Here is a 19609-nt window from a genome sequence, read left to right on the forward strand (position 1 = left end):
TCTTTTTATTCATTTTAAAAAGAAATTAACTTGTATAAAACCCCAAAAGACCCCAAATAACTAAAACCATCTTGAGAAAGAAAAACAAGGTTGAAGGCATCACACTTCCTAATTTTAAACTATTGCGAAGTTATACTAGTCAAAACAGTGTGGTATTGCTATAAAGACAGATACATAAATCAGTGGAACAGAATAGAGATCTCAGAAATAAACCCATCCAGATATGGTCAATTAATTTATGACAAAAGAACCGAGAATATACAATGGAGAAAGGAGAGTACCTTCAATAAATGGTATTGGGAAACGATAGTCACATGCAAAAAAATGAAATTGGACCACTATCTTATACCATACACAAAAAGTAACTCAAAATGAATTTAAGGAATTGAACATAAGACCTAAAACCATAAAACTCTTAGAAGAAAACATAAATGGTAGGCTTCTGGGTGTTAATCTTGGCAATGATTTTTTGGATTTGAAACCAAAGGCAAAAGAAACAAAAGCAAAAAGAAACAAGTAGGATTACATCAAGCTTTTAAAAAGTTTCATGGCTGTGTCTCACCCCAGTTCAGCTGGGTGAAGGAGATCAAAAGGTACAAACTTTCAGTTATAAAATAAATCAGTCCTAAGGATACAATGAGCAATACGATGACTTTAGTTAATAATATATTGTATATTTGAAAGTTTCTACAAGAGTAGATATTAAAAAGTATCATTATAAAAATTTATAACTATGCATGGTGATGGATGATATCTAGGCTTATTGTGGTGATCATTTTGTATATATATACAATTTATATATATTATACATATATATCAAATCATTATGTGGTATACCTGAAACTAATGAAATGTTATATGCTAATTATATCTAATAAAAATAAGAAGTTTACAATTAAATATTTAAAACAGAAAAAAAACAGACATTAATCATGGGCTTGCACTTGTACCTACAATGGAAGAGACCTTGCAGATCAATCAGTGTTTGGTATATAGTAATCTAGAAATTTTCAACCAGTGTGCCACAAGCATTTTTAAGACATGCAGTACCACCCTGGCTGGTGTGGCTTAGTTGGTTGAGCATTGGCCCATGTACCAAGAGGTAGCCAGTTCAATTCCTGGTCAGGGCGCAAGCCAGGGTTTTGGGCTCGATCCCCATAGGAGGCATGCAGGAGATAGTCAATTGATGTTTGTCTTTCATCAATGTTTCTCTCTCTCTCCCTCTCCCTTCCTCTCTCTCAAAAAACAACAACAATAAAAACATATTTTAAAAAACATGTAATACCTTACTGTTTAGTCAGGAGCAATGACGTCTTTTCCCTTAGATTGTCAAATAAAAAAATGACAACAGCCAACACAACAATAGCTGTTTGGTGTGAATGAATCAAAATTATACTTATTTTTTTTTGTCAGATTGGCAAAACATATATTTTTGGTGTGCCAAAGAATTTTAGTAATTAGTTTATGTGTGCCATGAGATGAAAAAGGTTAAAAATTGTTGTAGTAACCACTCAATAAGTGCTTTCATTTTCAGAAAAAGAAAGAAAAAAAAAAGACCGATTACAGCAAGGAGCTACTATATAGCATCATGGATAAAAACACAGGTTAATGGTAGAAAGTCCTGAGTTCAGATTTGAGCCCTGTCCCTCACTAGTTGTGTACCTTTGGGCATTATACTTAACCTCCTTGTATCTTCATTAATGGGGATTAATAAAAATATTTTTCTCCATAAGGTACTGAGAAAATTAAGGAATACATACATACAAAGCATTTATTTATTTATTATTTATTTATTATTTATTTATTTATTTATTTATTTTAAGTTTCTTTATCTTTATTATTGAGAATATTACAGATGTCCCCTTTTTATCCCCATTGATCTCCTCCACCCCCTATCCATCCCACCCCCAGGCTTTCCCCATACCAATGTCTGTGTCCATGGTTTATGCTTATAAACATATAAGTTCTTTGATTAATCTCTCCCACCCGCACCCCCATCCCCACCTTCCCTCTGAGATCCCTCAGTCTGTTCCATGCTTCTATGTCTCTGCATCTACTTTGTTCATCAGTTTATTTTGTTTATTATATTCCACATATAAGTGAGATCATGAGGTACTTGTCTTTCTCTGACTGGCTTATTTCACTTAACATAATACTTTCTAGTTCCCTCCATGCTGTGCCAAAGGATAAAAGATCCTTCCTATTTACAGCTGCATAGTATTCCATAGTGTAAATGTGCCACAGCTTTTTTATTCACTCATCTACTGATGGGTACTTGGGCTGTTTCCAGATCTTAGCTATTGTAAATTGCGCTGCTATGAACAAAGGGGTGCATAAGTTCTTTCTGTTTGGTGTTTCGGGTTCCTTAGGATATATTCCTAGAAGTGGGATCACTGGGTCAATTGGCAGGTCAATTTTTAATCTTTTGAGGAAACTCTATACTGCTTTCCATAGTGGCTGCACTAGTCTGCATTCCCACCAGCAGTGTACTAGGGTTCTTTTTTTTCCAAACCCTCGCCAGCCAGCACTTGTAGTTCATTGATTTGTCGATGATAGCCATTCTGACAGGTGTGAAGTGATACCTCATTGTGGTTTTAATTTGCATCTCTCTGATGATTAGCGACCTTGAGCATTTTTTCATATGTTTCTTAGCCATTTGTATGTCCTCTTTGGAGAAGTGTCTATTTACGTCCTTTGCCCATTTTTAAATTGGACTGTTTGTCTTCCTTTTGTTAAGTTGTATGAGTTCCCATACAAAGCATGTAGTACAATAGGCTGCACTAAATGTAACTTGCTTTTAGTAGGTAGTCAGCTTAAGAGCCTCTTTGAAGAGGATGCCCCAGGCTTGGCTGCTGGGTGGGGTGGAGGGACCCACTCATCTTGACAAAGGCCTGCTATAGAAGCTACAGAAAGCCCTTGTGTGTACTCCCTGTGTTTCCTCTCTCAGAGGCCCATTTCCTTTGTATTCCCATCATTTCCTCTCATTCTTACCAGTTCAAAGCCTTTTATGGTGATTCTGGGTTTGGCCTTTGTGGGTTCAGTTTCCAGGCATTTCCTATTACCTTTCGTCTCTGTTAGTTTCCTTCTTTAAGGACAGTCTGTTTTCTTGTGCTTACCAGAGTCCAGTGAAGCAGCTTAATACACCTTCATGTCCACAGAGGGGCAGCAGAGTGTGGTAGAAACAGCCCTGGCCTAGGTATAAGGATAGCTGGATTTTAATTTTCCTAAGCTTGCTTGGGCACATCACTTTCCCACTCTGAACCTTGGTTTCCCTGGTTTTACAGAGTGCATTGGACTGGACTGACGAGCAACCTGAGGTTCCAGATACCTAACTAGCTCCCTGTTGTGGCCTGCTTACCTTGAGAGTGAAGTCTTTGATCTAATTTTATATTTATCTATTTTGTTCTTAAAGACTAGAAGGATAATGAAAAAAAATCAACCTATTTAAAAATATCAGTCTATTTAAGGCAGCCCTTGCAGAGGATAGGAGACTTTTAATATTACTCACCCATGTGGGTGAGTTTCAGGGATCAGCCAAGGGGATTGCCTAAAGCAACTCATTCATTGGGCAGCATCAGCTAGCCCATGAATGCCTTGGGCAGCCAGTTTTCAGGTAAACTCATGACTAAGGAATTGCTTAAGGTTTCTTAGTTGCTTTCCTAACCCACACAGAGAGGAGTCTCCCTCCATAAGAAAAGTTGAACTAAGCTAGAGGAGGCAGGATGGAATCCATGGGTCAGGGAGCAACTAAATTCATCTGCATATCCCTGGTGCCTGGCACACTGTTGGCACTCTCTAAGTGTTTCATCGAGTGGAATGAAAAAATTCTAAGGCATCTCTGCTGCCATCTTACTGTGTGATAATAACCAAGTCAGTTCAGTTGTTTTTTTTTTTTTATTGAAATGCATTTGACATATAGCATTGTATAAATTTAAGGTATATAACATGTTAATTTGATACATTTATGTATATGAAATATTGCATTGTAGCAATAATTAATATATCACATTGCATAATCATAATTTTTTAGTGTTTAGAATAATTAAATTCTAGTCTCTTAGCAAGTTTGATGGTTATAATACAATATTGTTGTCTATATCCACTATACTGTGCATTAGATCTCTAGGGCTTATTTACTCCTCATTGCAATGTTGTACCCTTAAATAACATCTCTCCTACCTCCAGCATCCCCCAAGCCTCTGGTAACCATCATTTTGCTCTCTGTTTTTTATGAGTTTGGCTTTTGTAGATTCCACGTATAGATTTTAGTTCTTTAAGCCTATTTCCCCATAACTAATATGAGGATGATTTTCTCTACCTTCTGGGGTTGTTTTGGCCAAGAAATGACTAAGTACACATAAATATGCTTTATGTAAACAATGTCCTACATGTGTAAGGGGTAAAAGATAAGAAAGCCAATATACCATTACATTTTCTCCTTCCTGTCATTTTATTGCTTAAAATTCAGAGCCAGGTTTTTCACTGACCATCTTCTACTCAAAATAGTGAAGAACTTAAAATAATGAGACTCTATACATCCATTGGATGCTAAGCTCTTTTCATTTTGAATAAAAATTATATTATGCTTATAAACATTCCTGTCTTTCCTGAAATAGCCCGCATGAGAAAATGGTGCTTACCCCTCTAATAGTTGTAGTTGATGCCTAAGGTGACTTCCAGCCTGGTGACTCCAGAGGGAGACAAGGCTCTATAAAAGGCTTCAAGGACAGGTCTGCTTTATATGGCCTTATTTCCCCACTCAGTGCCTTGCAAAGGGTCCAAGAAGCTCACTGACTAATTAATGCAGAATTGCAAAAACGGTTGTCTATATACATAGGACCACCACGCGATGGCAGTAAAGTCAGGTGAATTCATTCTGTTCTATGCTTTTTTCTCAGCCCTGCTTCTGGTCTTCAAATCAAAGAATGTGATTCAGGCTTAATTGACTAGTTTCCATTTTCCCTACTTGATTTCCTTCGATAAACCTCATCATCAGCTTTCTTTGTCCCTCTCACCATTAGTGAGCATTTTTCTAGCCCTGTCTCCTCTGGAGTGATTCTGTATCCTAAGCCCTTGTTTAAAAACAGAGATAATTTTAAAATGGGGGTGTTAATACTGTAGCATCCATTTCACAGGGCTCTCATGAGGATGAAATGATGTACCTAAAATATTTAGTACAGGGCTTGTACCCATTAAGTGTTAACAATTACTACTATTGTTATTGTTATTATAGGTTAGACTGAATCAGAAGATTTTTTAACAACATAAAATGGGTTTCAAAGCCAGGAACCAGAAGAAAAATAAGGGACAACTCCTTCACATCCTAGGAGCAATTCTCTGACACTTACAGGTGTAAAAATATATGTTTGTATGCTGTGTCATATAACTTTTTCAAACCATTTTCACCAAGTGTCACCCAGGTGAACTGGGAGAATTTACATACAAATACATCTTTCCAGAAAAGCCCCTAGCATTGCATCAACCATAATAAATATTTATTTCCTTCCACTTTTCATTTAAAAGCTAGACTAGTCAGGATTAAGGATATGGTCTGGTTCAGGAGGTTGCCCACTGAACTGTGCATCGGAATCATCTGGGCCCTTTCCCCAGAGATAATAATTCTGTAGATCTGGAGCAGGGCCTAGGAACATGTATTATAAAGCTCTCCCCAGACAGTTTTACCAACTAGTGGACTAGTTAAAAAGTGTTTAGCTGAGAGGAAAAGGAGCTGAGAAGTATTGATAATTCTTGGTGCTGTGTTAAGTGCTTTATATTTGTAACGTCATTTGACCTTCGCAGCTGCTCTGTGAGGTAGTTGATGTCGCTTCCATTTTACCCATGGGAAAGCTGAAACTCAGAAAGGTTAAATGACTTGCCCAGACATTCAGTTTGTAAATGACAGGGTATGGTTTCAAAAACAGTTCCCTGTGACCCCCATCCCAGGCTCTTTACCTTGTACCACATGCTTCCCGAGCACACACAGGGCTGTTCTAGTCTCTACCTTCTGACTAAGTGGGAACCTTGGTCCAACACTTTAATCTGATTTGATACCCCTCATCTATATCCTCGTATTACTCTGTGTCATAGCACTCAACAAACCAGTAGTCTATTCACTTGTTTCATGTCTGTCTCTGGCTCCCTTTCATTCATCTCGTTTGTTGATCATACCTATGTGAGAATATGTTTAAAGAGTTTACCAGTGTCTGGCACATGGATGCATTTGACCAATATTAGCTCTTACTATTCCAGTTCCAGACTTAATTAGCTGAGGAAGTTCAAGTGGATGCAAACAGAGGTGTATTAAGCAGATGTTAGAGGAGAGAGGTCAATTTCTTAGAAACCAAGTATCCTAGAGAACTCATGCTGAGTCAAAGAGGTCCAATACTTGATTAAATGGGTTTTGACCTATCTCTTTGGGGAGGGTATCTGTCTTAGTCTGTTTGGGCTACTATGAGAGTTACCAAAGACTGGGTGGATTATAAACAATAGATACGTTTTTCTCACAGATCTGGAGGCTGAGAAATCCAAGATCAAGGTACAAGCAGATTCAGAGTCTGGTGAGATCCTACTTCCTGAATCATAGTCATCTTCTTGCCATGTCCTCACATGATAGAAGGGGCAAGGGAGCTTTCTTAGGTCTCATTTAATAAGGGCATTAATCTCATTTATGAGGGCTCTGCCCTCATGATCTAATCACCTCATAAAGGCCCCGCCTCTGAGTACAATCACATTGGAGATTAAGATTTAATTTATGAATTTTGGGGAACCCAAAGCTCTTCCAGGAAGCTGCTCCAATGTAGTTGCACAAAGGACAACACAGAGTGGCATGGAAGTTTTTTCAGATACAGGTGGGGATAAATCTTCAGAAAGACCCAGAAGCACATTTTTTTTAATTTTAATTTTTTAAAAATATATCTTTATTGATTTCAGAGAGAGGAAAGGAGAGGGAGAGAGAGAGATAGAAACATCAATGATGAGAAAGTCATTGATCAGCTAGTCCGCAACCCAGGCATGTGCCCTGACCGGGAATTGAACCCCGATTGCCTGGATCCTAGGTCGACACTCAACTGCTGAGCCACGCCCAGCCAGGCAAGAAGCACTATTTAAATTGGCCTGAGATGTGGTTTCTCCCCCTGGCCCACCAGTGAATAAAAAGATGAGTAGGTCAGCTAAAACTCAGGTTAGCTATGCAAGAGATGATATAAATAAGAAAGACTGGTTGACAAAGTATGAGGGTAAGTCAGAGCAAATGCTCAATAGTCATGGGGAAGATTTCAGTAGATGGACATAATTTGTTTGGCAGACTGTAAGAAAAAAAAATCAACCATATTAGGGTACCTCTGTCACCATGAAGATTTGACTCTTTACTAACTGCTACTTTGACTTTCTAACAAGTACTCTGGTCTGCCCTTACTCTTTATGTTGCTACCTATGGAGACCCTAAAGTTAGCAGTATCTCTCTCAATAGATGGGACCAGTAGCTTCTTCCAAACCCCTGCTGCCCATTTAACACAAAATTCAGGTCCCAGTGGCAAAAATATGTTGAGTAAATAAGTAGCAACTTACCCTCTCCCTCCCTTCAACCATACATACCAAACAACATTTAGGAGGTGGGTTGCAGCCCTGGTTTCATAAGCTTAGATGATGCCACAGTGATGGGAAGAGCAGTTGGCTTTCCTGTGCTGGATCTTCCTTGGAAAAAATAGCACCCTGTTTAAGAAGTCTGTTGGGAGACATGTGAAGATGGCGGCGTAGGTAACAGCTGCATGTGCCGCCTCCCTCAACCACATTAAAATTACAACTAAATACATAACCACCATCACTCAGAACCTCCTGAAATCTGGCTGAACAGAAGCCCTACAACCAGGGAACTGAAAAAGCACCAAGACTGTAGGAGAGGCAGAGACATGGGTAGATCTGGACTGAACTGTGGAGACTCAGCCATGGGCCCATACCTGGTGCTGCCATTTAAACCTGGGAGGGACATCTTGGTGGTGGGGGTTTCCTGGAGTGAGGGGTCCCAGCCCCACAGCAGGCCCCCAGCCCAGGGCTCCAGGGCTGGGAAGAGAAGTCCCCACAACTCTGGGCTGTGAAACCAGTGGGGACTGTGGCAGAGGGTCACGGAGGCTGCAGGAGTCCCAGGCTTTTCTATTAAAGGGCCTGAGCATGGACTCACTCAGACTTGCTCCCTCTGAGCCCCAGTGCCGAGCAGCAGCTTGAAAGGAACTGGGGACACTCGGGGAGGAACTAACTTGCTTGAAATTGGGGTGAGAGGTGGAGGGGCAGCTTTCTCCCAGGCAGAAGAGCTGGCAGAGGCCATTGCTCCTTTGGTGAGTCCTCCCCGCACACAGCCAAAAGGCAGGAGCCATATTTGAATCACCAGCACCTGATTCACACCTTTGGCCTTGCCCTGTGATTCCCAGAGGCCCTGCCCCTACCGACCTGCAAGCTCATCCAGGCAATTTCCAGGGGCTTTTCTGTGCAAGTGGCCTCTCGAGCCCCATGCTTAGGACTTTCCTAAAATCTCTCAAACAAGCAGCAGCATGCCCCATATGGCTTGATAAGTGGCCCCAGGCATGGCATTAGCGGCAGCCTGCATTGGCTCATAGCTTGGCCTCTCCTGGACACCTCCAAGCCCAGGACAAGTAGCAGCCAACTACGGTTTGCTGTGTAGCTCATGCTGGGTGGCCCTGGGCAATGCACAGGCAAAGGCTGACTTTGCACCTCCCAGAAGGCTCCAGAGACAGTGCACCTGGTGGTCAGACTCGACCACGCTGGATTACAACCCTACCATATCCACAAGTGACACACTCAAGGGGCACACTTGGTGAACACCAAAGCCCTACTGAAGTAAATCCTGCTCCATAGGGGTGTCTCCAGCATAGCAGCTCTCTGGTTGTAGTTGCAGCTGGTTCTCACAGCCGATTGGCCAGGGGGTCAATTCCTCTCAGTCACGCCAACAGCAACCAAGGCTCAACTACAACAGGACAGTGCACACAGCTCACACAGGGGAGCACCTAGAAGGCCCAGCTCAGGTGACTGAGGAGGCTGAGCCACTGGACCCTATAGGACACGTAATACACAAAGTCACTCTACAAATTCCAGGAGACATAGCAGCTCTACCTAATACATAGAAACAAACACCTGGAAGCAGCCAAAATGTGGAGGCAAAGAAACATGTCTCAAAGGAAAGTACAGAAGAAATCTCTAGAAGAGGAACTAAATGAAATAGATCCAAGCAAGCTAACAGACACTGAGTTCAGAATTTTGCTTATAAGGATGTTTAAGCATACTATTAAGCAAATAACTGAGAAAATCGATGACATAATAAAGTACCAATTTGAAATGGAGGCTACAGGAACTGAAATGAAGAATAATTTACAGGGAATCAACAGCAGAGTAGAGGCCGCTGAGAATCAAATCAGCAATTTGGAACATGAGGAAACAAAAAGGACACAACCAGAAGAGCAAAAAAAAGAAAAAAAGAATCCAGAAATATGAAGATAGTATAAGGAGACTCTGGGACAACTTCAAGAGTCCCAACATTCGTATTATTGAGGTGCCAGAAAGGGAAGAAAGAGAGCAAGAAATAGAAAACTTATTTGAAAAAATAATTACAGAAAACTTACCCTACCTGGGGAAAGAAATAGACTTATAAGTCCAGGAAGCACAGAGGGTCCCAAACAAGAGGAACCCAAAGAGGCCCACAGCAAGACACATCATAATTAAAATGTCAAAGGTTAAAGACAAAGAGAGAATCTTAAAAGCATTTAGTTATCTACAAGGGAGCACCCATACGACTGTCAGCTGATTTCTCAACAGAAACCTTGTAGGCCAGAAGGAAGTGGCAAGAAATATTCAAAGTGATGAAAAACATGGAACTACAACCAAGATTGCTCTACCCAGCAAAGCTGTCATTTAGAACTGAAGGTCAAATAAAGAACTTCACAGACAAGAAAAAGCTAAAGGAGTTCATCACCACCAGATCAGCACTACAGGAAATGTTGAAGGGTCTTCTTTAAGAAGAAGCTAATGAACAAAAGAATCTGATGAACTAAATAGATCCAGAGTCATTGACACAGGCAACAGATGATCATATTTCAGAGGAAAGAGGGAAGGGGGGTGGAGGTTGGGAAGAGATTAACCAAAGAAGTTATATGCATAACCCATGGGCACAGTCAATAATGGGGTGAAGGCCTGGGGAGTGGGTGGGAGCAAAGTGGAGGGGGTCAATTGGGGAGAAAAATGGGACACCTGTAATACTCTCAACAATAAAGATAAATTTTAAAAAAAGAAAAAGAATGTTGAAGAGCTTAATTTCTGCACTTCTCAGCCCATAGGCAACATGTTTTCTAGTGTTCTAATCTTCTAATGTTCTCTAAGCACCCCCCCACCTTTCTTCTCTTCTTCTTCCACTAGACCCATCAACCCTCCTTTAGTCTCTTTCTCTTCTTTGATCTTTCTCTGTTTCTTTCCCTCTCTATTCCATAGAATTCCAAAGGAATCTTAGGTGTCTCTCTGTAGCTGAGGATATTGGCCTCAGGGCCAATGCAGGCAGCCTAGTTTGATATGATTAAGGTTGTGAAGTTCCTCGCCCTCCCTGGAGGGTGGCTCCCAGGCAGACATCTCTGCATATCTGCTCTGGGTGGTGAGGTTGAGGGCAATATGCTGGTTTCCATTACAGGTCCTTTTCCATCGTTGTGTTTACTCCTTATTTTATTTGGCCTATCTAAGGTTAGAGCAATATGTCTCAAATTCCCTGTTTTTTGGAGTATGTTAGATAAAATAACAGATGTCATTATTGTTTACTTTGCATTCTACCTGAACTACCTCCCAACATCCTGATTCCTTGAGTTCCTAGATTTTGGATCTAATCTTTGTATAGGAATACAATCCCCTCTCACACCCCTAAGTTGTTTATATTCTTAAAACACATTTTTCCCTTCCTGCCCTACCCCAAAGCTCCCAGCTATTCCACAATTCTTATCTCCTCCATCAGCCTCTCCCTCACCAAACTAATATTTGTGGCTTCTTACCACTGATCCTAAGTCACAAGCATGTTTTTTTCTGGAGTATTAGCTCTCAGAACTTGATACTGGCAACACTTGCATCAAATAAAAACTTCAAATATCTGAAAGTTCCATTACATTTTTATCTAGCCTAGTTTTAGAGGTGTTAGTGGTCATTATGTGCTTACCATTTCCCTGCTTCGCTGTCTCTTCCTCCAACCTTTCAGGGGCCTAGAATTCCATCAGATGATTCTCTAAAAGGGCAGACTTGAGAAACCCAAAAGACAGACTTACCTCTCTCTTTCTCTTTTTATTAAGACTTTAATAAAGGAGTTTAAGATTCACAGCTAAATTGAGGGGAAAGTACAGATTTTCTATATGCCCATTGCTCCCACACATGCACAGCCTCCCCATTAACAACATTCTGCACCAGAGTGGTATATATGTTATAACTTATGAACCTACATCGACAGATTTTAATCACCTAAAATCCATAATTTACCTTATGGTTCACTCTTGGTGTTGTAGAATCTATGGGTTTAGACAAATGTATAATGACATGTATCCATCATTATAATATCATGGAGAATATTTTTACTGCTCTATTAATCCTCTGTGCTCTTCCTATTCATCCCTCCCTACACCTCCTAATTCATGGCAAACACTGATCCTTGTACTGTCTTCACAGTTTTTAATTTTCCAGAAAGTCATACAGTTGGCATAGTATAGTTTGCAGCCATTTCAGATTGGCTTCTTTCACTTACTAATATGCATTTATGGTTCCTCCATGCCTTTTCATAGCTTGAGAGCTCATTTCTTTTTTTTTTGGCTCTGAATAATATTCTATTATCTGGATGTGCCACAGTTTACTTATCCATTTACCTATTGAAGGACATCTTGTTTGCTTCCAACTTTTGACAATTATGAATAAAGTTGCTATAAAGACCTGTGTGCAAGTTTTTGTGTGGACATAAGTTTTCAACTTCTCTGGATAAATACCAAAGAGTGCTATTGCTGGATCATATGGTATGAGTATGTTTAGTTTTGTAAGACAGTCAACTGTCTTCCAAAGTTGTCTCAATCTCTTTTTATGCATTTCCCCTCTTCCTCCAAGGAGGACACCTTTCTTTTGATTAGTTCTTTACTATTCTTGGCTCCTAAACTGGTATTCTGAACATGCCCCCTGCACAGAGAGCCTCTCTTTTAAACTCTTCAGATTCTTTCCTACTCTGATACGCAACCCTGAACCCCCACCAATGCTAGGCCCCACTCACAAAAGCATTGGTTTGTGGCTAATTTCTCCCAGTACTTCAGTATGATCCATTAACAGCTGGCCAGACACCAAGTGTCTGAAGGACATAGGACTGGGGCTCTAGGGAAGGGGGTCAGTTGTAATAATACAAGTTAATGCTGAATCAAAAAGTAAATACAATCAAACATCAAACTAATTTGATTTGCAACTTGGAATAAAAGCAACGTGTCTTGATTTAAATGTCAGACCCACTGCTGAGTGATGATTTAATAACTTTTATGAGAAATCTTGTCACAGCAAATTCAACGCTGGGATAGAATGACTCATGATAGGGTGTTAGAAATGATATAGAGGAGCACAAAAAGGAACAGGCTTATCTCAGGGCTCATCCAGAATCTTTGCATAAAGTTAATTTGTAATTAGGACTTCTTCTCTCCCCAATCTTTCTCTTCACAGATACCTATGCATGTATGTAGAGATAATCTCCAGGTGCAATGTCAGTTCGCATTCAGTCCAAGAGGCAAGGCAGCAATGAGACTGGCTATTTTTGTAAGGGACCTCAAGAACTCATCTGGTCCTATTGCTATGTCTTTAGGCAGGCACTTAACTATTTTCTCCTATTTTAAGCGTGATGGAGTTGTGTTCAAGTGGGTTAAGAGATTTCTTCAGACTCAGTCTCCCAGAGAATCAGTGCTTCCTCCTCAATACCTTGTGAGATCTCTCTTCTTGACCTTCCCCAGCTTCCTTGGGCTAGCATACTAGAATGCTTAAGGCTGACCGTGATCCAGTTCCAGCGAGCTTCCCAGGTTAATAAGGAACAACACACAGCTGTTCTTAAAGGAGAAGATTCCATTCTTTTGGGTTAATCTTTCAGTCATCAAGATTCATTTTGGAGATAATTCAGTGTAAATATTTGGTGTTTGCCTGGATGAAAGCTGTCAACCTCAAAAATATTGACATTTTTGGCCAGATAATTTTTTGTTGTGAGAGGCTGTTTTATGTAACAGCATCCCTGACCTCTAGTTAACTGGTCTCTGCCTAACTTCCGAGTACAACTTCCTCCGAACTTTTTTAGGTTAATCTTCCCAAACCATACCTCTAACTCAGTGGTTCTTAATGGAGAGCAATCCACCTTCTCTACCCCGGGAACATTTGGCAATGTCTGTTAATATTTTTGGTTTCCACATCTCAGAAGTAGGGACAAGTTGTTAAAATCTAGCAGGTGGAAGCTAGAGTGCTACAATGCACAAGATAACCCTCCCCACCCTGCTCCCATGCAACAGAGAATGTTTTGGCCCAAAATGTCAATAGTGCCAAGGATGAGAAGCTTTGCCCTATCATATCATCTTCTAATCAGAAACTTTTCATTGTTCCCCACTGCTTGTGGGAAAGATGACAGATTTCATGGCCCCTCCTGGTCTATATTTAGTTCATTATTTGTCAACTACAGCACCTTTTCTGAAACAATACTGAATGGAGGGCTTTTTCTGAAACATGTATTTTGTTTTCTCACTTATATAACTTTGCTCACACACCAACCACTCCCAGTGCCTAGATGCTCACTTACCACTACTAAAGTCAAGTTGAAATGTTATCTTGTCTACAAAACCTTGCCTGAGCCTGAATTCTCCCAGCGACAAATAATTTCTCTTTCTCTGGATAGCCCTTTGGCATTTTACTCATATGCCTTTTAAAGCATTTATCACATTCATAGCAGAAAAAATTTGAATTAGAGGGGGACTTTTAGAAATCTCTCCAGTAAAATTACTTTCATTTAGGGAAAAATAAAATTGAGACAAAAAGGTGAAGTGATTAGTTAAAGGCATATTTTCCCATAAAATTTGGACCAATTTTGTGACCTTGGCTCTACTCTCCTGGCATGGTTGAAATAACCATGGACTTCCAGTCCTGGTATTCAAATCTCAACTCTGACACTTGAAAATTGCCAAAGTAATTTGCCTTTCTGAGACTCAGTTTCCTCAAATGTAAATGGAAATAATTATGGCTCTTGTGAGAATCAAATGAGATGGTATATTCAAAGTGTCTGGCACATAGTAGGTACTTAATAAATTTTTGTCAGATGAATGGAAGTATTAGCAGTGCTTCAAGGAATAGGTTTTAGGGATTGGAGATGGTTATGGGATTTTACTAAAGATTATTGGAGGTAAAAGGTGGTAGTTCATTGCCCCTGTTCCCTAATTTTACAGCCTTCTGTAGAAAACACAAGCTCTTCTATAGGCCACCAGAGAAGTGTCAAAGTTTTCTGTGGAGTAGGTGAATACTGACAGAAGTTCTTAACCTTGAAATGTAGTTTTTAGGAGGTAGGCTTTTCTTTCCATTTGCAATGCTAGTGATATAACCTCTCTGTTCCCTCAAGGAGCTAACAGGTAGGGTTGTGGGGAGAGGGTTGGATAGAAGATATATTCCCTCTATTTCTTTTGGATTTCTGTGTGGCAGCAGTCTGGGGCTTAAATGCTATTCATTGGCCTAATAAAACTTTCTGTGGAGAAAACTCTGAGTTCTTGGTGTTGACTCCTAGCCCAGTGATACCTGGTTATGACTTGATTTCAATAAGGTTTATTGACACCTTTCTAGTCAGTTTTCTACTCTGGAACTTCCCACTTTGTTGGCTTGCTTCCTGCTTCAGGCTTTTGGGTAATGGCATGCTATGCATTTATTCTTTTCATTTACAGAAGCAAGTCTTTCCCTGGTTCTAATAGAAATATCACTGCTACTCTAATGTGGATGATGACCTGACAGGCAAGTGAAGAAACAGAATTAGACCTCTGCTGCCTTGTCTAGACTAGATTGGGAGAATGGGAGAGAGGAGGACGTTGCCTTACAGTGGGCCTACCCCAGAGCTAGCTCCTGTCTACTCAGCCATATTAGCACAGGAGATTTGGGTTGTAGAGGATAAGGGAGAAGCTCAGGTGAGTGTATTACAAATTGATTTGGGAGCCCCCTCTTTAAAACTTACAGGTCAAAGGTCCTGTAAGAGGAAAATGGCTTTTGGGAAGATTAGAAAACCAGGAGAGGGTAGGGCACCAGATTAAGAGCAGAGAGTTGGTCTGGATTCCTGCCTCTACCTCTCTGCTCCTGAGAGCATTCCTAGGATTGTCAACTGAACCTCACATTCCTCTCTGTGTAGTAGATGCAATAAAGCACGCAAGGCTTTCTCCCAAGGATGACAGAAGTTGAAGGTTTGTCTGTTTTTAGAGTTGTCAACTCTGTGAAATCTAAAGCATTAGATAAAACCTCATACTTTTAGTGAGTATGTGTCTAAGGGGAGGTGCCACAAGATGCCTCAATATGGTATTCTTTAGTTTACTCTTTCCAGAGTTCCATCAAAATTATTCATGTCGAAGCCAATTTGTAGATAGGTGAATTTCTTTCTTTAAGAAGGCTTCTCTTTCAGATTCAACTCCTCTCTCTTAAAATTGCATTGTTTCCATAGCTATTATAGTCTGGCTTTTACCATGATTTTGGGCCGGGCCATGGGACATCAAGAAGTTATATGACTATCTCAGTCTATAGGTAAAATACTATTTCCCCTGAAGAACTAAGACTTGACACTTTCCATAGGAAAGGATAAGGGGTTCACTTGTTCATTTTAAGTACAGAAGAAAAGGTACACAATGCTAATGAGGGCCTCTGATAAGGGAATTTGACTTAGGGTGGTCAGAGAAGGCTTTACTAAGGAATTAATGATTGAACCAAGCTCTGTAATGTGATAGAACATTGACTAGTAGAAATATAATGGTGGGAAGTGTATGTGTACACGTGCACTTGAAGTAAGCAGAAGGTACAGAATGTGCATAGGCCTTATGGTAGTAAGGCCCATAGCACATTCCAGAAACAAATATTTTACAACTATAACTCGTTTTGTAACTTTAATTTAAAATTCAAGCCATAGTTTGGGGTGTTGAGGGTTGAAAATTCAAGTATACCCATCTTTGAAGTATTGTTAGGCTAAATCACACATACTGAGCACCCGCTGTTGAGAGAGCATAGGAGGCATTATCAAGAAATAAACAAATACACCTGCACTGTTGAGCCAACAATATGGTAGAGGGTAAATGGCAGATGAAAAATACGTGATATACAAATCTTCCTCCCAATGTTTTACCCAACACGTACACCCACATAAAGGGTGTATAGACAAATTCCTAGAGGACTACTTGGTTGAGGTGACTTGAGCCCTGCATAGTGGTCCAAGGACAATATGCACTGGTGAATAAAAAAGATGTTACTGGCAGGAGAGATAGCATGAATGAGGACTTGGTGTAGAAAGACTTTCTGAGGTGGGAAATTTGAGATAAACTAGCTTGGCCTGACTAGACAAGTAAAACAACCTAACTTGTGGCCATCTTAGACTCTATCTGACATGCCAACCAGTCAATTAAAAGAAGAAAAATTAAGGTTCACTGAGCACCATGTGAGCATAAATAATTTGTTATTAAAAAGTAAATTGTTACAAAGATCAGTCTTGGCATCCCCAACTGACTATGTTCATCCAAGACTGTGAGGTAAGTGAGGGTTGCTGCTTACCTCTTTTCCCAGGACTCCTCTGCAGTTTTGTAGCACTGGGCATCTATCCCAATTTCTGGAGTTCTGTTTCCTTCAGTACTTGATTTTTTACAGTTAGTTGTTACTCTGATCCCTGGTAAAATAATAGCTCTCCTATATTTGGGCATTGACATTTTCTGGGGGAAAATTCTCTGAAGAAAATTCTCTGAAAAAACACACAGTCCCAAATACTTCAAATGAAAGAATATACCTCTGATAGAGTATCAGGTGGTGGGGTAGATTTTTTGAGCAGATGACCTTTCCCATTTTCCTTCAAATTGAAACTACCTGCTTAGTAACTTGGCCTTATTTCCAATTTATATTTCCTCCCTGGATATTTTAAAACTAGGTTAGGATAGAGACATAGAGTAAGCTGCAAGAGATATGATTTTGCCTGTCACATCTTCTGATGATACAGGCTATAGTTCTTTGAAAACAATCCATGCACTGTAGTGTATCAGTGTGGTAAAAAGTGTGGAGCGTGAGTCGAGATGAGCCAGGGTTTATATCCTGACTCTATGACTTTCTAGCTATATTGTTTTTCACTATTAACCTGTGTATTGATTGCTTCATGTATAAAAAAACAGGGATAATAAGAGTATCTGTCTCATACAGTTATTGTAATGATCAATGAGATGTATGTCTAAGGACCTTAGCCTAGTTCTTGACACTTTATCATTGTCTTATTATCATTGCCAATAGCATCATCACCACTACCACCACACACATCACCCCCAGGTTCCTACTGTAACAGAATGAAAATTTATAACCTCTTGCTAAAGCAAATACCATCCATCAGCAAAGGAGGAAAGGAGGACACAGGAATCCCAGTTGCATTCACTGCTTCCTACTCTTACTTTAACCCTTATGTCTCTATTCTTGTTTCTACAGGTACTTGTAGGCTTGGTTGGGCCTATTATTGTGCTGGAGGTGGAGCAGCTGCAGCCATGTTGATCTGTACCTGGCTCTCTTGCTTTGCTGGAAGAAACCCCAAGCCTGTTATGTTGGTGGAGAGCATCATGAGAAACACCAATTCTTATGCCATGGAGCTTGACTACTGCCTCAAGCCTTGAGCTTTGTCAGAAGGTTGGAGAGGGTGGGAAAGAAGAGGTAAGGGAGCCTTGAAAAGAGGTACTAAGGCTAAGGCAGTTGCCATCCACCTCTTAGCAGTGTAGCCTAGAGTTGCATGCTTTTAAACTCACCATTCATTTTCACTTTCCCTTAAGCCAGTGGGTCAGTGGCTACTTACAAAATCCATCAAGAAATATGATTTTCTCAAACCCCCAAGTCCCAAAGTACCCCTTTATGCAAAATAAGGAGAAGATCCTCACTTGAAAGGTAACTGCACAAGGCTAGGTAAGGACACTTGTGCAGGAAGGGACAAGGAGATGGACAGGGCTGGTTCCTGCCATTCCATTCTTGTGGCCCTCCCTCTGGTATTGATTGCTATCTATAGAATGCCACTGCTCAAATATTTGAGACTTTCTCAGGACTACACCTTGACTTCTTTCTCTTTTATCCTGCCTTTCTTCCTTTTCATTTGTGGGAAAGCTTGTGGAGAGGGTGATTCCCAGGAATGAAAACATTAACCAAGGTTAATTGCTTATAGTCTAAGACCCCTTCCTCATTATGCTTTAGAATATTCATAAGAGTTCAGTTTTTCTTTTGTCTGGGTGACTGACATCAACATATAGTGGCAAGTATTCTCTAGTCCTTTATAGATTCAGAAATGGTGTTCATTAAATGTTCTGAGCATAAAACAGCATTTGTTGTGCACTTAATAAACATGATTTGATGATCATGATGACAAGGATGTTTCTGCTGGCTCCTTAGTGCAATTTCTGTCAGAATTCATTTTTATTGACTAGGAAATCCACAGTGGCCTTTTGGCCTTATAGTCATTCCCACCATGATATGTTTCTTAGCCTATTTCAAACACTGCTCATCAAATGCTTTCCTCTCCATCTGGGGTGAGTTAGACATAAAAGAACAGCCCTGATGTCACCAAAGGCTGATGTATTTTTAGGCCTGGCTTCCATACCAAATGTGCTCAAGGCTGACGGATGGTATAGAAGAACTTGGTGTTGCTCAGGGACAGAATTTGTCTCTCCCTCACACCCAATTAATTCAGGCCAGCTCTACTGTTCCATAACTACAGCTTTAAGGATTAGGCAGGGCCTATGACTCAAAAGTCCAGCTCATCTGTTTTTTTTTTAAATTACTCCAGAGTGTTAGGGTATAGGAAACTCTGGTGCTACAGTCCATTGAGGTCAGGTTCCTTTGGCACAGAGCATGGCAGAGAAGGGCAGAGAATGAACCTTGGGGGTGGGAGGGGCAAAGTGCAAAAAATAACAGCTCAGTGAGTGTTAGCCCCTGATGCTACCATTCCCTTACACATTGCTTCCCAGGAAGACAATGCTTTGCTGCTATCCATGGCTCAGATACCTAAACACCCTGTGAAGTAGTGGCACCCTAGAGAGGAGACTGATCAAGAAGGGGTTAATTTAAAAGAACTATTTTAAATGACTGTCACCTTGTTTTAACGTCCTAGCCAGTTGGAATGTTTCCTCTCTTTTTCCAGGGTAAGGGGATCAAATTTAAAAAGATTTTTTTTTTCTATGAAGAAACCAAGCCTGCAGGGGTTTATATTCAAAGAGGGATCCAGTCCCTGTTCAATTTGAATTTAAATTCCTTCCTACCTGTGTCCGGTTTCTTTCTTGTTAGGCCTTGTATTTTGCATAGATGTCTGATTAGCCTGGGTTTTCTTTCCCTGTGGCCTGCA

The 19609-nt window shown here is 40.4% G+C and overlaps 1 protein-coding gene across 2 annotated transcripts in view; it reads left to right on the forward strand.

Moving 5' to 3' along the window:
• LHFPL1 (LHFPL tetraspan subfamily member 1) overlaps positions 1-18518 on the forward strand; it is a 47776-nt gene extending 29258 nt beyond the window's left edge. For both annotated transcript variants that reach the window (XM_081125780.1, XM_081125781.1), the window contains one exon: positions 17719-18518. In XM_081125780.1, the coding sequence (XP_080981906.1) occupies positions 17719-17900 (182 nt within the window). In that variant the 3' untranslated portion in view covers positions 17901-18518. The remainder of the gene's footprint in view (positions 1-17718) is intronic.
• Positions 18519-19609: the final 1091 nt, after the last annotated feature.

The sequence above is a fragment of the Miniopterus schreibersii genome (assembly GCF_964146895.1).
Source record: "Miniopterus schreibersii genome assembly, chromosome: X".
Classification (NCBI taxonomy): Eukaryota; Metazoa; Chordata; class Mammalia; order Chiroptera; family Miniopteridae; genus Miniopterus; species Miniopterus schreibersii.